Source organism: Nycticebus coucang, chromosome 12, assembly GCF_027406575.1.
Source record: "Nycticebus coucang isolate mNycCou1 chromosome 12, mNycCou1.pri, whole genome shotgun sequence".
NCBI lineage: Eukaryota > Metazoa > Chordata > Mammalia > Primates > Lorisidae > Nycticebus > Nycticebus coucang.
Genome location: NC_069791.1, coordinates 53,045,828 through 53,069,711, shown reverse-complemented (window position 1 = coordinate 53,069,711; position 23,884 = coordinate 53,045,828). Strand labels below are relative to the sequence as shown.

The following is a 23,884-nucleotide window of genomic DNA, read 5'->3' as shown; positions in this document are numbered from 1 at the left end:
AGGTGGTGGGTTCAAACCCAGCCCTGGCCAAAAACTGCAAAAAAAATTAGATCCCTACATCACACTATACACAAAAGTTATTCCAGATGGATTAAAGGCTAAAAAATTAAATTTAATACCAGAAAAATATTCAAGAGAATATTTTCTTTTTTTCTTTTCTTTTTCTTTCTTTCTTTCTTTCTTTGTTTTCTTTTTTTTGAGACAGAGTCACCCTCGGTAGAGTGCTGTGATGTCACAGCTCACAGCAACCTCCAGCTCTTGAGCTCAAAAGATTCTCTTGCCTCAGCCTCCCAAGTAGCTGGGACTACAGGCACCCACCACAATGTCCAGCTATTTTTTAGTTGTAGTTGTCATTGTTTGGCAGGCCTGGGCTGGATTCGAACCCACCAGCTCTGGTGAATGTGGCTAGCACCTTAGCTGCTTGAGCTACAGGCGCCACCCAGTTTTTATATTTTTAGTAGAGACAGAGTCTTGCTTTGTTCAGGCTGGTCTCGAACTCAGGAGCTCGAGCAATCCACCCGCCTTGGCCTCCCAAAGTGCTAGGATTACAGGCATGAGCCACACTGTGCCCCGCTATTTTTATTTTTTTTATCGAGACAGTATCTAACTCTGTTGCAGTGGCATTAGTTTAGCTCACAGCCACTTCAATTTCCTGGGTTCAAGTGACCCTCCTGCCTCAGCCTCTGGAGTAGCTATAGGCACACAACCACCATGCCTGGCTAATTTTTCTCTTTTTAGTAGAGACAGGGTCTTGCTCTTGCTTAGGGTTGTCTGGAACTCTTAAGCTCAAGGGATCCTCCTGCCTTGGCCTCTCAGAGTTCTGGGATTACAGGCCTAAGCCACCACACCTGGACCAAGAAAGGCTTTTCTAAACCAGACACACAATTTAGAAACCTTGTGGAAGAGACTGACAGTTTGGACTATATCAAATGTCAGATTTCTGTAAGGCAACACTCTATAAATAAAGTGAAATCACAAACTGGGAAAATATTTTCAGCATGTATGAAAGACAACAAGTTAATGTATCCATGTGGTTGTTTTAAAATATATCTGTAGGCCACGAATGGTGGCTCAGGACTGTAAGCCTAGCACTCTGGGAGGACAAGGCAGATGGATTACTTGAGCTCAGAAGTTGGAGACCAGCCTGAGCAAAAGTGACACTCCATCTCTACTAAAAATAGCAAAACTAGGCTCGGTGCCAGCCACATACACTGGGGCTGGTGGGTTCGAGCCCAGCCCCAGCCTGCTAAACAACAATGACAACTACAAAAAAAAAAAAAAAAAAAAAATGGGCGGTGCCTGTGGCTCAGTTGGTAGGGCGCCGGCCCCATATACCGAGGGTGGCGGGTTCAAACCCGGCCCCGGCCAAACTGCAACCAAAAAATAGCTGGGTGTTGTGGCGGGCGCCTGTAGTCCCAGCTACTCGGGAGGCTGAGGCAAGAGAATCGCTTAGGCCCAGGAGTTGGAGGTTGCTGTGAGCTGTGTGAGGCCACAGCACTCTGCTGAGGGCCATAAAGTGAGACTCTGTCTCTACAAAAAAAGAAAAAAAAAAAAAATAGCCAAGTGTTGTGGTGGGCGCCTGTAGTCCCAGCTACTTGGGAGGCTGAGGCAAGAGAATCGCTTAAGCCCAAGACTTTGAGGTTGCTATGAGCTATGATGCTACAGCACTCTATCGAGGGTGACAGAGTAAAATTCCTGTCTCAAAAAAAAAAAAAAAAGAAAAAAAAAAGAAAAACTTGCTCGGCATTATTGTAGGAGCCTATAGTCCCAGTTACCTGGGAGGCTGCAACAAGAGGATCTCTTAGACCAAGAGTTTGAGGTTGCTGTGAGCTATGACGCCTGGGCACTCTACTAACTGTGACAGAGTGAGATTCTGTCTCAAAAAAGAAAGAAAAATGCCTACAAATTCTGTGATACTCTTCCCTTCAGAGGGTGGGTCTAATTCCCTTCCTGTTGAGCAGGGCTGGACTTAATGACTGGCTTCTTTTTTTTTTTGGTGACAGAGTCTCACTCCATTGCCTAGGTAGAGTGCCATTGTGTTATCATAGCTTAGGGCAACTTCAAACTCCTGGGCTGATGCAGTCCTCCTTGCCTCAGCATCCCAAGTAGCTGGGACTACAGGTGCCCAGCTAACTTTTTTTTCTTTTGAAAAAGAGTCTCACTTGGTCACCCTCAGTAGAGCGCTGTGGCATCTTGGCTCACAGCAACCTCAAACTCTTGGGTTCAAGCAATCTTCTTGCCTCAGCCTCCCAAGTAGCTGGGGCTACAGGCGCCTGTCACAATGCCCAGCTAGTTTTAGGGGCGGGGGTCTCGCTCTTGCTCAGGCTGGTATCAAACCTGTGAGCTCAGGCAATCCACTTGCCTTGACCTCCCAGGGTGCTAGGATTACAGGGGTTAGCCACCACACCAGGCACCCCAGCCAATTTTTCTTTTTTTTTTTTTGTAGAGACAGAGCCGCCTTCTTCTTCTTCTTTCATCCTCTTTTGTCAGAATCTTACTTTGTCCCCATTGGTAGAGTGCCACGGCATCACAGCTCACAGCAACCTCAACTCTTGGGCTCAAGCGATCCCCTTGCCTTAGCCTTTCGAGTAGCTCGGACTATAGGTGCCCAACACAATGCCTGGCTATTTTTAGAGACAAATTCTCACTCTTGCTCAGACTGGTCTCAAACTCCTGAGCTCAAGCAATCCACTTGCATTGGTCTCCCAGAGTGCTAGAATTATAGGCATGAGCCACCATGCCCAGTCTATTGATTGGCTTCTAAAGAATAGAATAGGTTGGACACAGTGCCTCAGGGCTGTAATCCTACCACTTTGGGAGGCTGAGGTAGGAAAATTGCTCAAGCTCCTGAGTTTGAGGTTGCAATGACCTGTGATTAGGCCTCAATACTCTAGCCTGGGCAACAGAGAAAGAACTGTCTGTGGGTGAAATAAATTAAAAAAAGAAGAACAAAGTAAAAGTAGTGGTATCTGACTTTGGAGACTAAATTAAAGCAGAATGGCTTGTAACTTGGTCTCTTTCTCTCTTAGATCACTTGCTGTGGGGAAAGCCAGCTGCCATGTTATGAGGATACTCAGGCCCTATGGAGAAGCCCAGATGGCAAAGAACTGTCTTGCCAAGAGCCATGTGAGTGAACCATCTTGGAAGCAAATCCTCCAGCCCCAGCCAAGCCTTCAGATAACTGCAGCCCCAGCCAACTGTTTGACTGCAACCCAGCTAAGCTACACTCTTGGATTTCTGACCAACAGAAGATAATAAGTATTTGTTGTTTTAAGCTGCTACGGTTTGAGATAATTTGTCGTACATGCTATAATCAGTTAAAAATTACATTTGGCTATAACAGAGATCCCCAAAACCCAGTGGCGTAACCAAATTTTCTTTGGTTAAGGAGATGGACAGTTCAGAGTTGGTACTATAGCTGGGCCTCTCGAGATTTTAGTATCCCAGCATTTTATGACTGAAATAAAGTAAAATTTGACTGGGCCTTTGTGTGCTTGCATATGTTAACCACTTGCTTCCTGCCCAGTATTCCTTGTTCTTATAGTATTAACTGTTGATATACTGGCTTTTTTTTTTTTTTTTTTTCAATCAGGAGGAGATAACTCTAGGGTTATGAAGAAAATCTGTGAATTTGTATTGTAAAAGGAGTGACTGCCCTTGAGAAAGTTATGACTAGGTCCTGATGCCCAGAAGTCTGGTTACTCAAGATCTTATCAGAGAATAAAATCAACACAGACATCCTTTGCCCCTGCTACTTTATTTCCGAGCTACTTAAAGGCTGCCTGTTTCAATTCCTTAGGAAGATGGATTTGAGAGATTTTGATTGTCAATCTTCTCACTTTGGCCAAATCAAATAAACCCTTCTCTGTTTCCAAGTGCTGATGACAGTGTTTGGCATTAGCTGTGCATTCACACAAGCCTGAATTTGGAGGTCTACAACAGTATAACATCCTCATGTCATCCTCGCTAACCCAGATGCTTTCCACTTTTCTAGCATCTTAGCATATGGTTTACATTTTCTGGGTCCTCTCATAGTCCCATGTGGATCCTGGAACTTGAGCTGTCACATTTCTCATTCAGACAGGAAGAAAGAGGAAGAGAAAGGACTTTTAGGAAGTTTCACCCAGTGATTTTCATTAATATGTCATTGAGATATATATGGAATATATATATGGAGGCTGAGAAATATTTTTTAGTTGAACACATTGTTGCCCCAATAATATAAAAGTTCAGTTAGTTCAATAAAAGACAACAAATAATCTAAATTTAAAAATAAAGAATCTGGGCTTGGCGCCTGTGGCTCAAGCAGCTAAGGCGCCACCCACATACACCGGAGCTGGCGGGTTTGAATCCAGCCCAGCCTGCCAAACAACAATGATGGCTGAAACCAAAAAAAATAGCCAGGCATTGTGGCAGGTGCCTGTAGTCCCAGCTACTTGGGAGGCAGGGGCAGGAGAATGGCTTGAGCCCAGGAGTTGGAGGTTGCTGATACCACAGCACTCTACCCAGGAAGACAGCTTGAGGCTGTGTCTCAAAAAAAAAAGAATAAAATAAAGAATCTGGCTCAGCGCCCTTAGCACAATGGTTACGGTGTCAGCCACATACACCCAAGTTGGTGGGTTCGAACCCGGACCAAGCCAGCTAATGAACAATGACAACTGCAACAAAAAATAACAGGGTGTTGTGGCGGGCTCCTGTAGTCCCAACTACATGGGAGGCGGAGGCAAGAGAATCACTTGAGCCCAAGAGTTTCAGGTTGCTCTAAGCTGTGATGCCATGGCAGTCTACCAAGAGTGACATAGTGAGACTCTGTCTCAAAGAAAAATAAATAAATAAATAAAAATAAAGAATCTGGGGTTCAGCACCTATAGCTCAATGATTAGGGTGCCAGCCACATGCACGAGGGCTGGTGGGTTCAAACCTGGCCCGGGCCTGCTAAACAACTATTACAACTACAACAACAACAAAAAAATAGCTGGGTATTGTGGCAGGCTGCCTGTAGTTCCAGTTACTTGGGAGGCTGAGGCAAGAGAATCGCTTAAGCCCAGGTTCGAGGTTGCTGTGAGCTGTGACACCATGGCTCTCTATTGAGGGCAACAAAGTGAGACTCTGTCTATAAATAAATAAATAAATAAATAATCTGGGGCTGGGTACAGTGGCTCTCACCTGTAATCCTAGCACTCTGGGAGGGCAAGGCCAATGAATTGCCTAAGCTCACAAGTTTCAGACCAGCCTGAGCAAGAGCAAGACTCCATCTTTTTTTTTGTTGTTGTTTGTTTATTTGTTTTTGAGACAGAGTCTCACTATGTCACCCTCGGTAGAGTGCTGTTGGGTCACAGCTCACAGCAACCTCAAACTCTTAGGCTTAAGCAATTCTCTTGCCTTAGCCTCCAAGTAGCTGGGACTACAGGTGCCCTCCACAACGCCTGGCTATGTTTTGGTTTTAGTTGTTGTTGTTGTTAGTCAGGCCCAGGCTGTGTTTGAACCCGCCAGCCTCGGTGTATGTGTCTGGCCACCCTACTGACTGAGCTAAGGGTGCCGGGCCCCAAGACTCCATCTTTAGTAAAAACAAATGTCAAACACAAGCCAGGCATTATGGCGGGCGCCTTTAGTCCCAGCTACTTGGGAGGCTGAGGCAAGAGGATCTCTTAAGCGCAAGAGTTTGAGGTTGCTCTGAGTTATGATGTCCCAGCACTCTACTCAGGGAGACAGAGTAAAACTCTGTCTCAAAAAACAAAAACAAAATCAAAAAGGACCTGAATAAATATTTTCCTAAAGAAGATATACCAGTGGTTAACAAGCACATTAAAAGATGAAAGATGGGGGCGGCCCCTGTGGCTCAGTGAGTAGGGTGCCAAAACCCGGCCCCGGCCAAATTGCAACAAAAAAATAGCCAGGCCTTGCGGCAGGCACCTGTAGTCCCAGCTACTTGGGAGGCTAAGGCAAGAGAATTGCCTAAGCCCAAGAGCTGGAGGTTGCTGTGAGCTGTGACACCATAGCACTCTACCAAGGGTGACAAAGTGAGACTCTGTCTCTAAAACAAACAAACAAACAAACAAAAAATATATATATAGCAGAGTATGGTGGTGTGTGCCTGTACAGCTGCTTGGAAGGCTGAGCAGGAAGACAACTTGCACCCAGGTACTGGAGGTTGCAGCGAGTTATGATGGTGCTACTGCACTCTAACCTGAGCAAAACAGTGAGATCCTGTCTCAAAAAAAAAAAAAAAAAGAAAGTAAGAAAGAAAGAAAAGAAAAAAGGGCCAGGTGAAGTGGTTCATGCCTATAATCCTAGCACTCTAGGAAGCTGAGGTGGGAGGATTGCTTGACTTCAGGAGTTTGAGGTTGTAGTGAGCTACGATAATGGTACACTGTACTTCAGCCTGAGCAATAAAGCAAGATCTTGCCTCCTGAAAAAACAAAAAAGATGTTTAGTATCTTTAGCCATCAAGGAAATGAGAAATGCAAATCAAAATCATAGTGATAGGTTCAGCGTCTGTGACTCAAGCAGCTAAGGCACCAGCCACATATACCTGAGCTGTCAGGTTGGAATCCAGCCCGGCCCACCAAACAACAACAACGGCTGCAACTAAGGAAAAAAAAAATAGCCGGGCATTGTGGCAAGCGCCTGTAGTCCCAGCTACTTGGGAGGCAGATGCAGGAGACTTGCTTGAGCCCAGGAGTTAGAGGTTGCTGCGAGCTGTGATGCCATGGCACTCTACCCAGGGTGACAGCTTGAGTCTCTGTCTCAAAAAAGAAAAAAAATCACAGTGATATACTGCTTGACACCCAAGTAGGATGGCTATAATCAAAAGATAATAAGTATGGGAGAGGATATGGAGAAATAGGAATCTCCAAACACTGCTAGTAGAAATATAGATGGTACAACTGCCTTAGAAAAGAGTGTGGTAGTTCCTCAAAGGGTTAAATATAGAGTTATCATATGGTCCACCAATTCTACTCCTAGATATATAACCAATAGAAATAATATATGGCCGGCTCGGCGCCTGTGGCTCAGTGGCTATGGTGCCAGCCACATACACCTGAGCTGGCGGGTTCGAATCCAGCTCGGCCCGCCAAACAACAATGATGGCTGCAACCAAAAAATAGCCAGGCGTTGTGGTGGGCACCTGTAGTCCCAGCTACTTGGGAGGATGGAGGCAGGAGAATCACTTGAGCCCAGGAGTTGGAGGTTGCTGTGAGCTGTGATGCCATGGCACTCTACCCAGGCAGACAGCTTCAGACTCTGTCTCAAAAAAAGAAAGAAGAAAGAAAAAAGAAATAACATATGGCCACACAAAAACTTGTATATGTATGTTGATAGCAGCATTATTCATAATAGCCAAAAAATGGAAACAAGCCAAATGTCCATCAACTGATGAATGAATAAATAAATAACATGTGGTATGTCCATACAATAGAACATTGGTCAACAATAAAAAGAGATGAAGTACTGATGCATGCTACAACATGGATCAACCTTGAAAACATGCTCAGTGAAAGAAGCCAGTAACAGAGAAATATGATCCATTCATGTCAAATGTACAGAAAAGGCAAATCTTTTCTCTTTTTTTTGCAGTTTTTGGCCAGGGCTGGGTTTGAACCCACCACCTCTGGCATATGGGGCCAGTGCCCTACCCCTTTGAGCCACAGGCACTGCCTTTTTTTTTGAGATGTAGCCTCACTTTCTGCCCTGAGTTGAGTGCTGTAGCATCATAGCTCACAGCAACCTCAAACTTTTGGGCTCATGTGATCCTCTTGCCTCAGCCTCCCAAGTAGGTGGGACTATAGGAGCCCACTACAACGTCTGGTTATTTTTAGAGACAGGGTATCACTCTTGCTCAGGTTGGTCTCTAACTCCTGAGCTCAGGCAATCCACCCACCTCGGCCACCCAGAGTGCTAGGATTACAGGCATGAACCACCATGCCTGCCCTAGAAAAGGTAAATCTATAGACAGAAATTAGAGTAGTGGCTGAGTAGTGGCTGCCTAGGGCCAAGGTGCATGAGTTATTGAGAGGTGATGACTAAGGGGTTCACAGTTTCATTTGAGTTAATAAAACACGGGATAGTGCTGAATCAGAGTTGTGGCTGCATAACTCTGATTGCACTAAAAACCATTGAACTGTACATTTTATTTTTTTATTTTTATTTTATTTTATTTTATTTTTTGAGACAGAGTCTCAAGCTGTCACCCTGGGTAGAGTGGGTAGAGTGTCATGGCATCACAGCTGACAGCAACCTCCAACTTTTGGGCTTAAGAGATTCTCTTGCTTCAGCTTCCCAAGAAGCTGGGACTACAGGCGGTTGCCACAACACCTGGCTATTTTTTTGTTGTAGTTCTCATTGTTCTTTGGCAGACCTGGGCTGGATTCAAACCCACCAGCTCCGGTGGATGTGGCGGCTTGAGCTACAGGTGCTGAGCCTTGAACTATACATTTTATTTTATTTATTATTTATTTTATTTTTTTGTAGAGACAGAGTCTCACTTTACTGCCCTCTGTAGAATGCTGTGGTGTCACACGGTTCACAGCAACCTCCAGCTCTTGGGCTTATGCGATTCTCTTGCCTCACCCTCCAGAGCAGCGGGGACTACAGGTGCCCGCCATAATGCCCAGTTATTTTTTTGTTGCAGTTTGGCTGGGCCTGGGTTTGAACCTGTCGCCCTTGGTATATGGGGCCGGAGCACTACTCACTGAGCCACAGGCGCTGCCCAAAATGTACATTTTAAATGGGTGAATTTTCCTAGTACTCTGGGAGGCCAAGGTGGGTGGATTGCCTGAGCTCACGGGTTCAAGACCAGCCTGAGCAAGAGTGAGACCCCATCTCTAAAAATAGCTAAGCATTGTGGTGGGCGCCTGTAGTCCTAGCTATTTGGGAGGCTGAGGCAAGAGAATTGAGCTCAGGAGTTTGAGGTTGTTTGTGAGCTATGACTCCATGGCACTCTACTGAAGGCGACAAAGTGACACTCTGTCTCAAAAAAAAAAAAAAGTATGAATTTTATGGTATGTGAATTGTAAGTTAATAAAGCTATTCAAAAATAGTTGTTAGCTTAGTGGGGTGGCTCATGGCTGTAATGCCAGCTACTCTGGAGGCTTTAGGCAAGAGTGTTGCTCGAGACTGGGAGTTGAACACTGTCTAGGCAACATAGCCAGACCTCATCTCTAAAAAAAATAGAAAACAAAAGAAAAAAGAAACAAACAAACAAAACAAAACCCCATAATTGTTTGGAAGAAGAATAACAATGAATATTAGGTAGGCAATTGGCAGTTTCTGTCACAGGATCCGAATCCAAATTATGAAGACTGCCTACAAATCAATTTTATTTATTTATTTATTTATATTATTTATTATGTTTTTAGACACAGAGTCTCACTTTATCGCCCTTGGTAGAGTGCCATGGCATTATAGCTTAAGGCAACCTCCAACCCCTGGGCTTAGGTGATTCTCTTGCCTCAGCCTCCCAAGTAGCTGGAACCACAGGCACCCGCCACAACATCCGGCCTTTTTTTTTTGAGACAGAGCCTCAAGCTGTCGTCCTGGTTAGAGTGCTGTGGCATCACAGCTCACAGCAACCTCCAACTCCTGGGCTCAAATGATTCTCCTGCCTCTGCCTCCCAAGTAGCTAGGACTACAGGTCCCACCACAACACTATTTTTTTGGTTGCAACTGTCATTGTTGTTTGGCGGACCTGGGCTGGATTCGAACCCACCAACTCAGGTATATGTGTCTGGCGCCTTAGCCACTTGAGCCACAGGCGCTGAGCCCACCCAGCCATTTTTTGTTGCAGTTTGGCCGGGGCTGGGTTCAAACCACCACCCTCAGCATATGGGGCCTGCGTTCTATTAACTGAGCCACAGGCACCACCCTATTTATTTATTTTTTGAGACAGTCTCACTATGTTGCCCTCAGTAGAGTGCGGTGGTTTCATAGCTCACAGCAACCTCAAACTCTTGGGCTTAAGCGATTCTCTTGCCTTAGTCTCCCAAGTAGCTGGGACTACAGGTGCCTGCCACAATGCCTAGCTATTTTTTTTGTTGCAGTTGTCATTGCTGTTTAGCTGGCCCAGGCCGGGCTTGAACCCACCAGCCTGGGTGTATGTGGCTAGCCCCCAAACCACTGAGCTACGGGTGCTGCCTACAAATCAATTTTAAAAATTAAATTCTTTTTTTGTTGACCCCAGTAGAGTGCCATGGCATCATATCTTACAGTAACCTCAAACTCCTGGGCTCAAGCAATTCTTTTTTTTTGAGACAGAGCCTCAAGCTGTCACCCTGGGTAGAGTGCTGTGGCATCACAGCTCACAGCAACCTCCAACTCCTGGGCTTAAGGGATTCTTTTGCCTCAGCCTCCCAAGTAGCTGGGACTATAGGTGCCTGCCACAACACCCAGCTATTTTTTGGTTGTAGTTGTCATTGTCGTTCGGCAGGCTCGGGTTGGATTCGAACCCGCCAGCTCTGGTGTATGTGGCTGGCGCCTTAGCTACTTGAGCTACAAAGCATTGAGCCTCAAGCAATTATTTTGCCTGAGCCTCTGAAGTAGCTGGGACTAGAGGCTCCTGTCACTACGCCTGCTATTTTATTTATTTATTTATTGATTATTATTATTTTTTTTTTTGAGACAGAGTTGCACTATGTCACCCTCGGTAGAGTGGTGTGGCATTACAGCTTACAGCAACCTCAAACTCTTGGGCTTAAGCGATTGTCTTGCCTCAGCCTCCCAAGTAACTGGGACTACAGGTGCCTGCCACAACGCCCAGCTATTTTTTTGTTGTAGTTGTCATTGTTTTTTAGTTGGCCCAGGCCGAGTATGAAGCCGCCATCCTCCGTGTATGTGGCCAGCCGTGTATGTGGCCAGCCGTAACCACTGTGCTACAGGTGCCGTACCACGCCTGCTATTTTTTTTTTTTCTTTTAGAGACAGAGTCTCACTTTGTGGCCTTTGGTAGAGTGCCATGGCGTCACAGCTAACAGCAACCTCCAGCTCTTGGGCTGGGACTACAGGTGCCCACCACACACCTGGCTATTTTTTTGTTGCAGTTTGGCGGGGGCCGGGTTCGAACCAGCTACCTTCAGTATATGGGGCCCGTGTTCTACTCACTGAGCCACAGGCACCGCCTACCTGCCTGCTATTTTTTAGAGACTGGTTCTCACTGGTCTCCAACTCGTGAACTCAGGTGATCGACCTGCCTCGGCCTCCCAGATTTCTGGGATTACAGAAAAAATTAATATCTTAAAAAGATCACATTGGACCTCATAAATGTATACAGTTATGATTTGTCTGTCAAAAATATCAATAATAAAAAATTAGGGGCTCGGCGCCTGTGGCTCAAGCGGCTAAGGCGCCAGCCACATACACCTGAGCTAGCTGGTTCGAATCCAGCCCGGGCCCACCAAACAACAGTGATGGCTGCAACCAAAAAATAGCTGGGTGTTGTGGTCGGAGCCTGTAGTCCCAGCCACTTGGGAGGACGGAGGCAGGAGAATCACTTGAACCCAGGAGTTGAAGGTTGCTGTGAGCTGTGATGCAATGGCACTCTACCCAGGGCGACAGCTTGAGGCTCTGTCTCAAAAAAAAAAATTAAGGTGAACATAGTGATTCATGCTTATAATTCCAGCATTTTGGGAGGCCAAGACAGGAGGATTGCTTGAGGACAAGAGTAGGAGACTGGCCTGGACAACGTTGAGTGATGCTGTCTCTACGAAAAATAAGAAGAATTAGCTGGGCAGCTGGCCAGCTGGCCAGCTGGGCATAGTGGTGTCTGCCTGTGGTCCTAGCTACTAGGGAGGCCGAGGTAAGAGGATTGCTTGAGCTCAGTGAGCTATGATCCTATCACTGCACCCCAGCCTGAGGGACACATTGAGACCCTGTCTCCAAAAAATAAGGCAGTTGATAAACAGTATTCATTCATTGTCCCAAGTAGCTGGGACTACAGTGTCTGCCAGCTATTTTTTTTTCTTGCGGTTTGGCTAGGGCTGGGTTTGAACCCACCACCCTCGGTATATGGGGCCGGTGCCCTACCCACTGAGCCACAGGTGCCACCCAATTACATTTTTGTTTTTTAAAAATTTATATATATACATATATATCCGGGCACAGTGGCTCATGCCTGTAATCCTAGCACTCCAGAAGGCCAAGGTGGGTGGATTGACTGAGTTCACAGGTTCGAGACCAGCCAGAGCCAGATCGAGACCTTGTCTCTAAAAATAGCTGGGAGGCTGGGCACCCGTAGCACAGTGGTTAACGGCATTGGCCACATACACCAAGGCCAGGCCAGCTAAAAGAACAATGACAACTGCAACAAAAAATAGCTGGACGTCGTGGCGGGTGCCTTTAGTTTCAGCTACTTGGGAGGCTGAGGCAAGAGAATCACTTAAGCCCAAGAGTTTGAGGTTGCTGTGAGTTATGATGCCATAGCACTCTACCAAGGGTGACATAGTGAGACTCTGTCTCAAAAAAAACATAAATAAATAAAATAAAACAACAACAACAACAACAATAACCACCACCCCCAATCCTGTCAGTAATCTTAACACTGTGGAAGGCTGAGGCACCTGGATTGCATGAGCTCAGGAGTTTGAGACCAGCCTGAGCAAGAGTGAGATCCCCTTCTTTACTACAACTAGAAAAACTAGCCAGGTACAGTGGTGGGCACTTGTAGTTCAAGCTATTCAGGAGGCTGAGGCAAGAGCAGCTCTGTTTTTTTTTTGCAGTTTTTGGCTGGGGCTGGGTTTGAACCGCCACATCTGGCATAGGGGGCTGGTGCCCTACTCCGTTGAGCCACAGGCTCTGCCCAAGAGCAGCTCTTGAGCCCAGGAGTTTGAGGTTGCCATGTGCTATGATTCCAGGGCACTCTACCCAGGGCAACTGAGTGAGTCTTTGTCTCAAAAAAAGGAAAAAAAAAAAAAACTCATAAAATAAAGCAGAACTGCATGGTTCAGAACCTGTAGCTCAAACAGCTAAGGTGCCAGCCACATACACCAGAGCTGGTGGGTTCGAATTCAGCCCAGGCCTGCCAAACAATGACAACTACAACCAAAAAATAGCCGGGCGTTGTGGTGGTCACCTGTAGTCCCAGCTACTTGGGAGGCTGAGGCAAGAGAATCACTTGAGCCCAAGAGTTGGAGGTTGCTGTGAGCTGTGATGTAACAGCACTCTACCCAGGGCAACAGCTTAATGCTCTGGGCAGCGCCTGTGGCTCAAGGAGTAGGGCGCCGGTCCCATATGCCGGAGGTGGCGGGTTCAAACCCAGCCCCGGCCAAAAACTGAAAAAAACAAACAAACAAACAAAAAACAAGACAAAAGACTGGCAATATCCCTCTTTCCCCAGGCAGGAATTGTGCCACAAATATTCACTAAGCCTCAGTTTCCTTGTTTTAAATATCTGAATGTTGTGGAGATTAAATATCACTTTTGTGGGGTTTGTTTTGAAACAAAGTCTCACTCACTTGCCCTGGATAGAGTGCAGTGGTGTAGCTCCCAACAACCTCAAACTCTTGAGTTCAAGCCATCCTCTTGTCTCAGCCTCCCAAATGGCTGGAACTACAGGTGCCCATCACAACACCGGGCTAATTTTTCTATTTTTTAGTAGAGACAGGGTCTGGCTGTTGCTCAGGCTGGTCTCAAATTTCTGAATTCAAGCAATCCACCCTCCTTGGCCTCCCACAGTACTAGTATTACAGGTATGAGCTATGGAGCTGGCTTAAATATCTCTTTTAAAGACCTTTGAGGCAACGTCTGGCACAAACTTCCAGAAATATTTGCTGCTTCTCAACCTGTCTTTCATCTCCTTTAACACCGAATGCCCGGGTTTGGCTATGTCTGTACTTGTTGATCGCTGATATAAGAGTGATCATCAGAGTACTGGATCAGGAGTATTTTAGTAGGCAGATGTTGGATTTTTCCTCCCTTTCTATTCTCTAAAACGTTTGATCCGACCAGTCCAGGTTAACTCATACTGGATCCCTGTCAGTTGGTATAGTTAAGCTTCTTTTACAGATGAGAAAGTGGGGTCTTAGGTAAGTTGCTAGTAAACTGCAGATCTGCCAAGACTCTAAGGCAGATTTTAAGATACCTGGGGTTTTCACTAGGATGTAATTTGAGGAATTAAAAAAAAAAAAGATAAATTGCGTAGGCTCCTTCCATCTACCAAGCTACCTTTCAGTAGTCTACCTGAGGAATAACTAATAGACAGGGCCTATAAGCGGGAGAACAAGACTGCTTATCTTGGTCTTTCTTGCTTGTCCCTGCGACTGCTCCTCCCTTTGCTTGTGGGGATGGGTTTCCTGGGAATTCATGCCACCTTTGCATTGAAAATGCCGGGTCCCTTTAAGGCCTCGCAGGTGGAACGACTAGCCCCGCCTCCCTCCCCAGCTCCCCTGTCAGCTCAGCCCCTTGGTTTACGTCCTTCACTGATCAAGGCTCAGAAGCCATCTCAGCGCCTCTGTCGGGTTCCTGGGATTGGGAAATCGGCCTCGTAACCGGGCAACTGCTGATCCACCGCTGTCCGTGGCGGATTGGCCTTCAGAGTTAGTCCGGGCTCTTCTCTCAACCGCCGCTAGCGTCGTAGCCAAGGGCTCCACTCCCGTTGCCATAGCAGCAGTACACTACCCTTCCCCCATTGCCTTTCTTCTGAAACATCCCGTCCCTCTCAGGACCAACATCCTCTCCTCAACTGCTTCTAGTTGAGCAGAACCAGAGCCTGCCCCCTGTCGTGAAGGGGGATTGGGTGAGAGGGTTGGAGACTGTGGGTCAGGCTGGTGTTCCAAAGGGGCCAGAGAGATAGGGCTCAGTGAGAGAAGAAATAAGTGGAACAGGGGTTAGGGATGGAAGGGAGAGGGAGGAGAAAAAGATTTGGTAGGGGAGATTGGAGAAGGTGGCTTAAGGAGTGTGGGTGGGAAGAACTGGGTAGAGGGAAGCCCAGGAAGCAGGGAGACTGGGCTGCTGGAGTACAGTTGGAGTCACTCTGAAGCACAGAAAGCTGTGGGAAGGCATCCTGAAGAGGGGATGGTCCTGGGGGGAAAGTAGGAAGTGGAGGTTGGGAGTCAGGAGGACGGGAGGTGGGAGTCATGGGGGGGCACCCCCCACTGAAGGTGAGGGAGTCACAGGTTGGTGGGAGCTGAGGAAGCTTATTTCTTAGGACAAGGACTGAGCTTGATCTTCAGGCAGGAGAAAAGATGTCAGATGACGATGATCTGGATGAGTTTGAGCCAGACCAGGATGATTCTGAAAAAGACGATGATGAGAAGGAGACAGAGGAGTGGGAAGATGACAGGAAAGAGGGAGAAGAATTTTCTGAGGAGGTGAGAGCTGGGAGAGGGAGAGAGGGTCAGGACTGGCCAGGAGGGGATGCCTTACTCCACTTCCTTCTGCAGTGGCTGCCCACCCCCCTCACGGAGGATATGATGAAGGAAGGGCTTTCTTTGCTTTGTAAGACGGGCAATGGACTGGCTCATGCTTATGTGAAGCTGGAGATTAAAGAGAGGTGTGTTTCTGGGGGATCCGATGAAGACTGTGAGACTCTGGGTCCCCATCTTCTTTCCTATTCTCATTCTTGGGAATTTTGTGTGACAGTTTGGACCACTCTCATCCCAGTGGGAAGGGAAGGATACAGTTTATTTTCCAGGACCTCTAAGACTTTCTGTATCAGAGCTGATCTGAGGAATTGGAGATAGACTACGGGGGAAGATTCTTGCTGAATTCTTTCACTTGTCCTTCAGAGTGTGGGTTTTCTGCCCTTCACAAACACAAGGTCTCTTCTCACTGTTAATGACCCACCTACCTTCTCTTCCCCCTCCTCAACCTTCCCAACTGTTACCCATTTTTCTCCCCATTATAAGTCATCTCTGTGTTGCCCATTTGCTTTAGCACCTCTGCTAGTTCTTGCTGGGTTTCTTAGCCCTAACCCTGGTTCTTCTTCCCTCTGCCATCTCCTAGGGAGCTGACAGACATCTACTTGCTGCGCTCCTACATCCATCTGCGCTATGTGGATGTTTCTGAGAACCACTTGACAGACCTGTCTCCACTTAATGGCCTAACCCACCTGCTCTGGCTGAAGGCTGATGGCAATCGGCTGCGGACTGCCCGGTTGAATGAACTGCCCTACTTGCAGATTGCCAGTTTTGCCTATAACCAGATCACTGACACTGAGGGCATTTTTCATCCTCGTCTGGGAAGCCTGGATCTCAAAGGTGGGTTCTTAGGGCCAGGTGTGGTGGCTCACGACACCTCTGGGAGGCTGAGGGAGGAAGATCACACAAGGTCAGGAGTTCAAGACCAGCCTGAGCAAAAAATAGAAAAATTAATCAAGGGTGGTGGTGTACACCCATGGTTCCAGCTGCTCAGGAGGCAGAGGCAGGAGGATAATTTGGGCCTATGAGTTTGAGGTTGCAGTGAGCTGTGATGATACCACTGCACTCTAGCCTGGATGACAGAGCAAAGCTCTTGTTTCCAAAGAATAAAAAATGTGGGTCATTATTGTAGGCTACATAAGATTCTTTTCTTCCTAGCCTGAGGCCAACAAAAGTAGACAGTGTGTGGCACCCATAGCTCAGTGGGTAGGGCACTGGCCACATACACCCAGCCTAGCGGGTTCAAACCCATCCCAGGCCTGCTAAACAACAATGACAACTGCGACAAAAAAATAGCCAGGCATCGGGTGGTGCCTGTGGCTCAAAGAGTAGGGCGCCGGCCCCATATACCAGAGGTGGTGGGATCAAACCCAGCCCCAGCCAAAAACTGTGAAAAAAATAAAATAAAATAAATAGCCAGGCATTGTGGTGGGCACCTGTGGTCTCAGCTACTTGGGAGGCTGAGGCCAGAGAATTGCTTAAGCCCAAGAGTTTGAGGTTGCTGTGAACTGTGATGCCATGGTACTCTACCGAGGGGGACATAGTGAGACTCTGTCTCAAAAAAAGAAAGAAGTGGACAGTGTGGTCCTTGGCTATAGCACACAGCAATCTGTGTTCATTTAATTCAGATAGTTATTATGATTGATTTTGACATTCATTTTGACAGTTCTACATGCTGGAGATATAGCAATGACCAAAATAAAGAAAATGCCTGTTTTCTTGTAGTTTACATTCTAGCTGGGGGAGACATACAATTCACAATGAACATAATAAGTAAGTAAATGTATATACCCTGTTTCCCCGAAAATAAGACATCCTCCGAAAATAAGACCTACTTACAGGAAAGATAAGACGTCCCCTGAAAATAAGACCTAGCGCATCTTTGGGAGCACACCTTAAAATAAGACACTGTCTTATTTTCGGGGAAACAGGGTAGTATGTTAAAAGGAAGTACTATGAAAGAGTAGAACAGGGTAAGGGGGATGAGGGACACAGGTAGCAATTTCAAATAGGTTGGTTAGGACAAGCATCAGTAAGATTACTTACTGGGAGGGAGTTAGACATGTAGATTGCCTGGGCACTCTTCGTTAGCTCCTCAAAGGCTTAGGGAGACATGTCCATGAGGTCCTTGGACTAGCAGACCATTTGCCCCAGGGCCCCAGTGGCGTGAAGTCTGGAGCTCTCTTCCTCACTATCTATCCTGCACTATAGAGAAAGGATGATTCAGAGGTTCTGAAAATTCAGCCTCTAATGCTAAGCATTTAAAGTGGCCCTTTGGGCTTGGTGCCTATAGCTCAGCGGTTAGGGTACCAGCCACATACATCGGGGCTGGCAGGTTCAAACCCAGCCCAGGCCTGCTAAACAACAACAACAACAATGACAACAACAACAACAGCAACAAAATAGCCAGGTGTTGTGGTGTGCACTTACAGTCCCAGCTACTTGGGAGGCTGAGACAAGATAATTGCTTAAGCCCAAGAGTTTGAGATTGAGCTGTGACACCATGGCATTCTACCAAGGGCGACATAGTGAGACTGCCTCAAAAAAAATAAATAAAAATAAATAAATAAATAAAGTGTCCCTTTGAGCTCTTGCCACACTCCTTCTCTCCAGGGAACCGCATCCACCATGTGACAGGTCTTGATCCCCAGAAGCTGATCAGCCTGCATACATTGGAGCTTCGGGGGAACCAGCTGGAAAGCACCACAGGAATCAACCTCCCTAAGCTGAAGAACCTCTACCTGGTAGCTCACTGGGTCATAGGGTGGTGCAGGGAACAGGGCACTATCCTGGGGTCAGTATACCTGGTTTCTAGTAGGCTCAGCTACCAAGAGATGGATTCTTTCACCTGTCCTTCAGAGTGTGAGTTCTCTGCCCTTCACAAACACAAGGTCTCTGCCCAATGTTAATAATCCACCTACCTTCTCTTCCCCTTCCTCATCCCTCCTGTTACCCATTCTTCTCCCTATTATAAGCCATTTCTATGTTGCCCTTTGCTTTAGCACCTCTGCCAGTTCTTCATCATCATTATGACAACTGGTATCACTTATTGAGCCCTTACTTGGTGTCAGATGCTGTGGCAATGCCAAGTTAAATAGATACAGTGCTTACCACCTACCAGGTCTGCTAATATGTACTGTGTAGATAATACGGAGATAATTCACTCTGATACAAGTAGCAGCAAAATGTGCTATAGTTGAGGTACAGACATCAAACTAAGGAGGCCACTAAAATATTTAGTTTTTGGATATTTGAACATCATCATTCCAAGATGGTGCTGATTACACTTGTCAGCGGACCAGAGGGGCTCCGGGGGTCTGGGGGTGTGTTAAAGCAACAGGGGGCCACTGTTAACTTTTCTTTGGGATGGTAGCTTCTCCTGGACTTCTTTACTCTCTATTTCTGGGGTCTGCAGCTTGCAGACCACATGCTGATTATTTGAAGACTGTTTTGCTTAGCTGTGGTGTCAGATATTGCAAAAAGTATGCATGGATCTTGTTTTGGTTTTTTTTTTTTTTTTTGCTCCTCAGCTTTCATTAGTGTTTGTGTATTTAGTGTGTGACCCAAGACAACTCTTATTTTATCAATGTGGAGCAGAAAAGAAAAAGGTTGGACCCCTCCTACTGTATGCATCTCTACTTAACCTCATTCCCCTTCTCTACCCCTCCCTCTCTACCTCTTTGATTCCCTCTTTTGCTTCATTTCTTTCGGACTTCTCTTCCTTCCCTGTCCCTGATCTCCTCTCTCAAATCAATCTACTATCTTGGGGTTCAGGCCCAGAACTTGCTGAAGAAGGTGGAAGGCTTGGAGGAACTGACTGGTCTCACCACTTTGCATCTTCGAGACAACCAGATTGAAACTCTGAGTGGCTTCTCTGGGAAAATGCAATCACTGCAGTACCTCAACCTGAGGTATGCACTCCCTCCAAGACCTACCTTATCCCTACCACTGACCAGGAACAGCCTTTCAGCCTGTGTTCCTCTCCGGTCCAATTCTCCTGTCCTAGCTCACAGCTAGATCCTTACCCTACCCTCCCTCCTGATCCTTACTCCTGCTTTCCTCACTTTCTTCTGCATTCAGTCCTAATAGCAACATTAAGACCATTATAGTTGTGACCTTTTGACTCCTTATTTAATTCACAATTATTAAGAATGTGCTGGCTTGGCACCTGTAGCTCAGCCGCTAGGACGCCAGCCACGTACACTGGAGCTGGCGGGTTCGAACCCAGCCAGGGCCTGCCAAACAACAATGACAACTACAACAAAAAAATAGCTGGGTGTTGTGGTGGGTACCTATACTGCCAGCTACTTGGAAGGCTGAGGCAAGAGAATCACATAAGCCCAAGAGTTTGAGGTTGCTGTGAGCTGTGATGTTATAGCACTCTATTGAGGGTGACATAGTGAGACTCTGTCAAAAAAAAAAAAAAGAGTGTGCTATTTAGCTGGGTGTTGTGGCAGGCACCTGTGGTCCCAGCTACTTGGGAAGCTGAGGCAAGAGAATCATTGAGCCCAAGAGTTTGAGGTTGCTATGAGCTGTGATACCACAGAACTGTACCCAGGACGACAAAGTCAGATTCTGTCTCAAAAAAAAAAAAAAAAAAAAGAATGTGCTATGTGCCAGGCCTTGTTCTGTGTTTTGGGAACACTAAAAGGAATTAGAGATACCCTGTTTCCCCCAAAATAAAACATCCTCCGAAAAGAAGACTCACAGGAAAGATAAGACATCCCCTGAAAATAAGACCTAGCACATTTTTGGTCACACCTTAATATAAGACACTGTCTTATTTTCGGGGAAACAGGGTAGTCCTTGTTCTTCAGGGGCTCATAGTCTGGCTCCAACTCTTTTCCTGGCCCTATCCTTTTATAAATTTCTACTGCCTCTCCATCCCCTGGGCCCCAATTCCCTTTCTTATTTCCTACCTCTCTTCCCTTGAGCCCCACCTATAAGGGACATCCCTGCCCCTTACTGATAGAAAACATAAGATGTACTCATATTTGGGGAGAAAGAGTATTTGAAAGAAAATCTCCAGGTGGGGCATGTGTCTAGGTGGTTTGTGTCTATAATCCTGCAATTCAGGAAGCTGAGGTGGAAGGACTGCTTGAGGCCAGAAGTCATAGGCTGCAGTGAGCTATGACTGCATGACTGCATTCTATCCTGGGAGATAAGACCCCATCTCTAAAAAAAAAAAGAAAGAAAGAAAGAAAAGAAAAAGCTCTGCTGGCTTGCATTGATCCAATGGGATGTGTATATGTGTCATTTTCCTGCTAATGGTCTAGTAATGGCCCCTTTCCAGGGCCTATGAACTAGGGATGTTTGGAAGTAAGTAGGGCATATCTCGGAGGAAGGTGTTATTTCAATGACTGGGAGGTACTTCTGGGCTAGAGATGCTAAATATCTTGCAATGCTCAGGACAGTACAGTACAAAATGCCTGTAGTGCTCCAGGTAGGAAACACTGCATGAGGCTTAGCATGTCCATTGAGATAAGGCCAAACATTTAAATAGGATTTCCTAAAGGCTTGAAGACAAAGTTAGCTGGGCATGGTACATGTACTTGTAGTCCTAGCTACTGCACTCTACCCTGGGTGACAGATTGAGACCCTATCTCAAGGAAAAAAAAGAAGAAGAAGAAGAAGAAGAAGAAGATGAAGAGGATGAGAAAGCAGAAGAGAAAGGAGAAAGAAAGGCTTGAATACAAGATCATGAAAATAATGAAAATAAGCCAGGCAGAGTGGCATATACCTATAGTTCCAGCTACTCAGGAGGCTGAGCCAAGAGTTTGAGGTTGCTATGAGCTATAATGCCATGGTACTCTACCCAGGGTGACAGAGTGAGACTCTGTATCAGATAAATAAATAAATACAGACTATCATGCAATAAGGCCTATTAGGAGATGACAATTTAGGCTGGAAGGCCCCAACCCATCCTTAGCTATAGATTCTTTGCTCTGGGGAGTTCCAACGTAGCATGCAGCCCCCTGAACCTATACTCAGATCCCAGTTCCTTCTCTACTGACCTAGGTCCTTCAGGGGTCCTCAAACTACAGCCTGCGGGCCATATGTGGCAGTGTGATTGTACTTGTTCCCATTTTGTTTTTTTACTTCAAAATAGGATATGTGCAGTGTGGCACGGTGCCTGTGGCTCAAGCGGCTAAGGCGCCAGCCACATAAATCTGAGCTGGCAGGTTCGAATCCAGCCCGGACCCGCCAAACAACAATGACGGCTGCACCCAAAAAATAGCTGGACGTAGTGGAGGGCGCCTGTAGTTCCAGCTACTTGGGAGGCGGAGGCAGGAGACTCGCTTGAGCCCAGGAGTTGGAGGTTGCTGTGAGCTGTGACGCCACAGCACTCTACCCAGGGTGACAGCTTGAGGCTCTGTCTCAAAAAAAAAAAAAAAATATGTGCAGTGTGCATAGGAATTTGTTCATAGTTTTTTTTTTTTTTAAACTATAGTCTGGCCCTCCAATGGCCCGAGGGACAGTGAACTGGCTCCCTGTTTAAAAAGTTTGAGGACCCCTGTTTAACCTCTATTAGATTCGTTCTCTCCCCTCCAACTATAGGCCAGGGTTGTGGACTAGCTTTGCTGTTCCAAAAGGATAAACAAACAGATTTTAAAGTAGAATGTGGCACTTAGAGATTTCTCAAAGGGCAGCAGTAGGACAGGAGTGGGGCTGGACAGCACCTTTGCAGCAAATCTGGCAACACTTGGCAGGCCAGAACTTACTGCAGTGTTTGTGGGGAATCTGAAACCCAGTGGCAGAATGGCTTCAGAAGACCCATTCCTAGAGGCTGGCAACCAAAGCCCTTTCTTTCTTTCTCTCTCTCTCTCTCTCTCTCTCTCTCTCTTTCTTTCTTTCTCTCTCTCTCTCTCTCTTTCTCTCTCTCTCTTTCTCTCTCTCTCTTTCTTTCTTTCTGACAGAGTCTTACTCTGTCACTTGGGTAAATTGCCTTGGCATCATTATAGCTTACAACAACCTCAGACTCTTGGACTTATGTGATCCTCTTGTCCCAGCCTTCCAAGTAGTTGGAACTACAGGTGCCCACCATGACACACATCTAATTTTTCTATTTTTAGTAGAGACAGGGGTCTCACTCTTGCTCAGACTGGTCTTCCAAGAGCTCAGGCGATCCACCTGCCTCAGCCTCCCAGAGTGCTAGGATTCCAGGCATAAGCCACTGTGCCTGCCCACCAAAGCCCATTTTTCCTGGGTGAACCCTGTTGACTGACCCAGCAGGGGCAACATGGTGACAGACCTGGGGGAGCTGGCCAAGCTTCGGGACCTGCCCAAGCTGCGAGCCTTGGTGCTGTTGGACAACCCAATCACAGATGAGAGTGACTACCGCCAGGAGGCCCTTGTGCAGATGGCACAGCTTGAACGCCTGGACAAGGACTACTTTGAGGAGGAGGAGCGGGCTGAAGCCAGTGAGATCCGTCAGAGGCTGAAAGAAGACCAGGAGCAGGAGGCTGAGCCTGAGCATGACCTGGAACTGGACCAGGCACTGATGTAGCAGCAGTTCTTCTGGCCTCCAAAGCTAGTAAGGGAGCCAGCAGGGAGGCAGTCAGAGGAGGCCAAGGGCTGGGCAGGGTGGAGAAGCGGCAAGAGAGCAAATTGATGTGGGAGGAGGAGAATGAGGAAAGGCTAAAGCAAAGAGAACCTTGGAAAGACCAGGGTTAGGAGTCAGGGAGTGTCAAGGTGAGGAGAGTAACCAGAGGGTCCTGGGAAGAGCTGAGAAAAGGCTTAGGAGATATATTAGGAGGCTAGAAGAGTAAGGGAAAAGAATTGGGGTGGCAGGGAGAGGGGTTGGTAGGGGTTACACATAGACTGAAACCTGCTAGGAAAGGACAGACATGTCTGGGTGCATGGTGGGGTTGTGGGGGATGGAGGCAGTTGGTGGTGTTTGAGGAATGCAGCTGGGCCTAGGAGAGAAGGCAAAGAGGAAAATCCTGCACTAAAAATCTGAAGCTAAAAATAACAGGTCACAGGGTGGGGGGAATAAAGGAAGGCAGGGTGAGGCAGAATTCTAGAGACTGAGATGAGCTTAGCAGCTGGGCACTTCAGATGGGGGCAGAGACTTTACTTCTGCACTCTTTTTCCAGATCAAAGATGTTGGTCCCTAAACCTGATCAGTTCCAGTGAGGGGCCACTGCACTCAGACCCAGGAGATAAAGGATGCTTTCTTTTGCCACAAATCTAGACATTCATCCACAGCCTAAGGCCCGTGGCTCTGTACCAGTAACCAGGGCAGGGAGCAGTCCTCAGCCAGGTGTGGTGGAAAGCGGGCCTGCGTGCCCCCTGGGAGTTCAGGGAAGGCTGGCTGGGGTGTTAGGACAGTTAAATTTTCCAATAAAGAGACGTTTTGATACTCTGGTGTCTGACCGAGTTTGTGTCTTGGGTTTCACTAGCAGTGTGGGCCTCGCGACCCCGACTGCTGGGGTGAGGCTGCGTCTGTTACTCTCGAGTGGGTCAGGATGTGGGCATAGCGATGAGTGCGTGCGGTGTGTGTGTGTGTGTGCCTGGGGAACAGGTATTGGGTCTCTC

General features: G+C 46.9%; 1 protein-coding gene across 7 annotated transcripts; it reads left to right on the top strand.

Annotated features, from left to right (window-relative positions):
* Positions 1-14,417: 14,417 nt before the first annotated feature.
* LRRC23 (leucine rich repeat containing 23) lies at positions 14,418-23,689 on the top strand. 7 transcript variants are annotated; one of them, XM_053555509.1, is made up of 8 exons: positions 14,418-14,524; positions 15,161-15,298; positions 15,371-15,480; positions 15,933-16,186; positions 17,960-18,090; positions 19,121-19,257; positions 22,577-22,880; positions 23,443-23,689. In XM_053555509.1, the coding sequence occupies exons 2-7, from the start codon at positions 15,173-15,175 to the stop codon at positions 22,851-22,853; spliced, it is 1,035 nt and encodes a 344-aa protein (XP_053411484.1). In that variant the 5' UTR covers positions 14,418-14,524; positions 15,161-15,172; the 3' UTR covers positions 22,854-22,880; positions 23,443-23,689. The 7 variants fall into 7 exon arrangements, with proteins under 7 accessions (XP_053411484.1, XP_053411487.1, XP_053411485.1 ...); XM_053555510.1 differs by having other exon boundaries at positions 14,426-14,524; positions 15,136-15,298; positions 22,580-22,880; XM_053555506.1 differs by having other exon boundaries at positions 14,426-14,524; positions 15,136-15,298.
* Positions 23,690-23,884: the final 195 nt, after the last annotated feature.

Excerpts from the sequence above, each read along its gene's own strand:
- LRRC23 (XM_053555509.1), top strand. The coding sequence starts at position 15,173 with ATGTCAGATGACGATGATCTGGATGAGTTTGAGCCAGACCAGGATGAT. Across the intron at positions 16,187-17,959 it reads GGGAAGCCTGGATCTCAAAG|GGAACCGCATCCACCATGTG; the intron begins GTGGGTTCTTAG and ends CCTTCTCTCCAG. Across the intron at positions 18,091-19,120 it reads AGCTGAAGAACCTCTACCTG|GCCCAGAACTTGCTGAAGAA; the intron begins GTAGCTCACTGG and ends CTTGGGGTTCAG.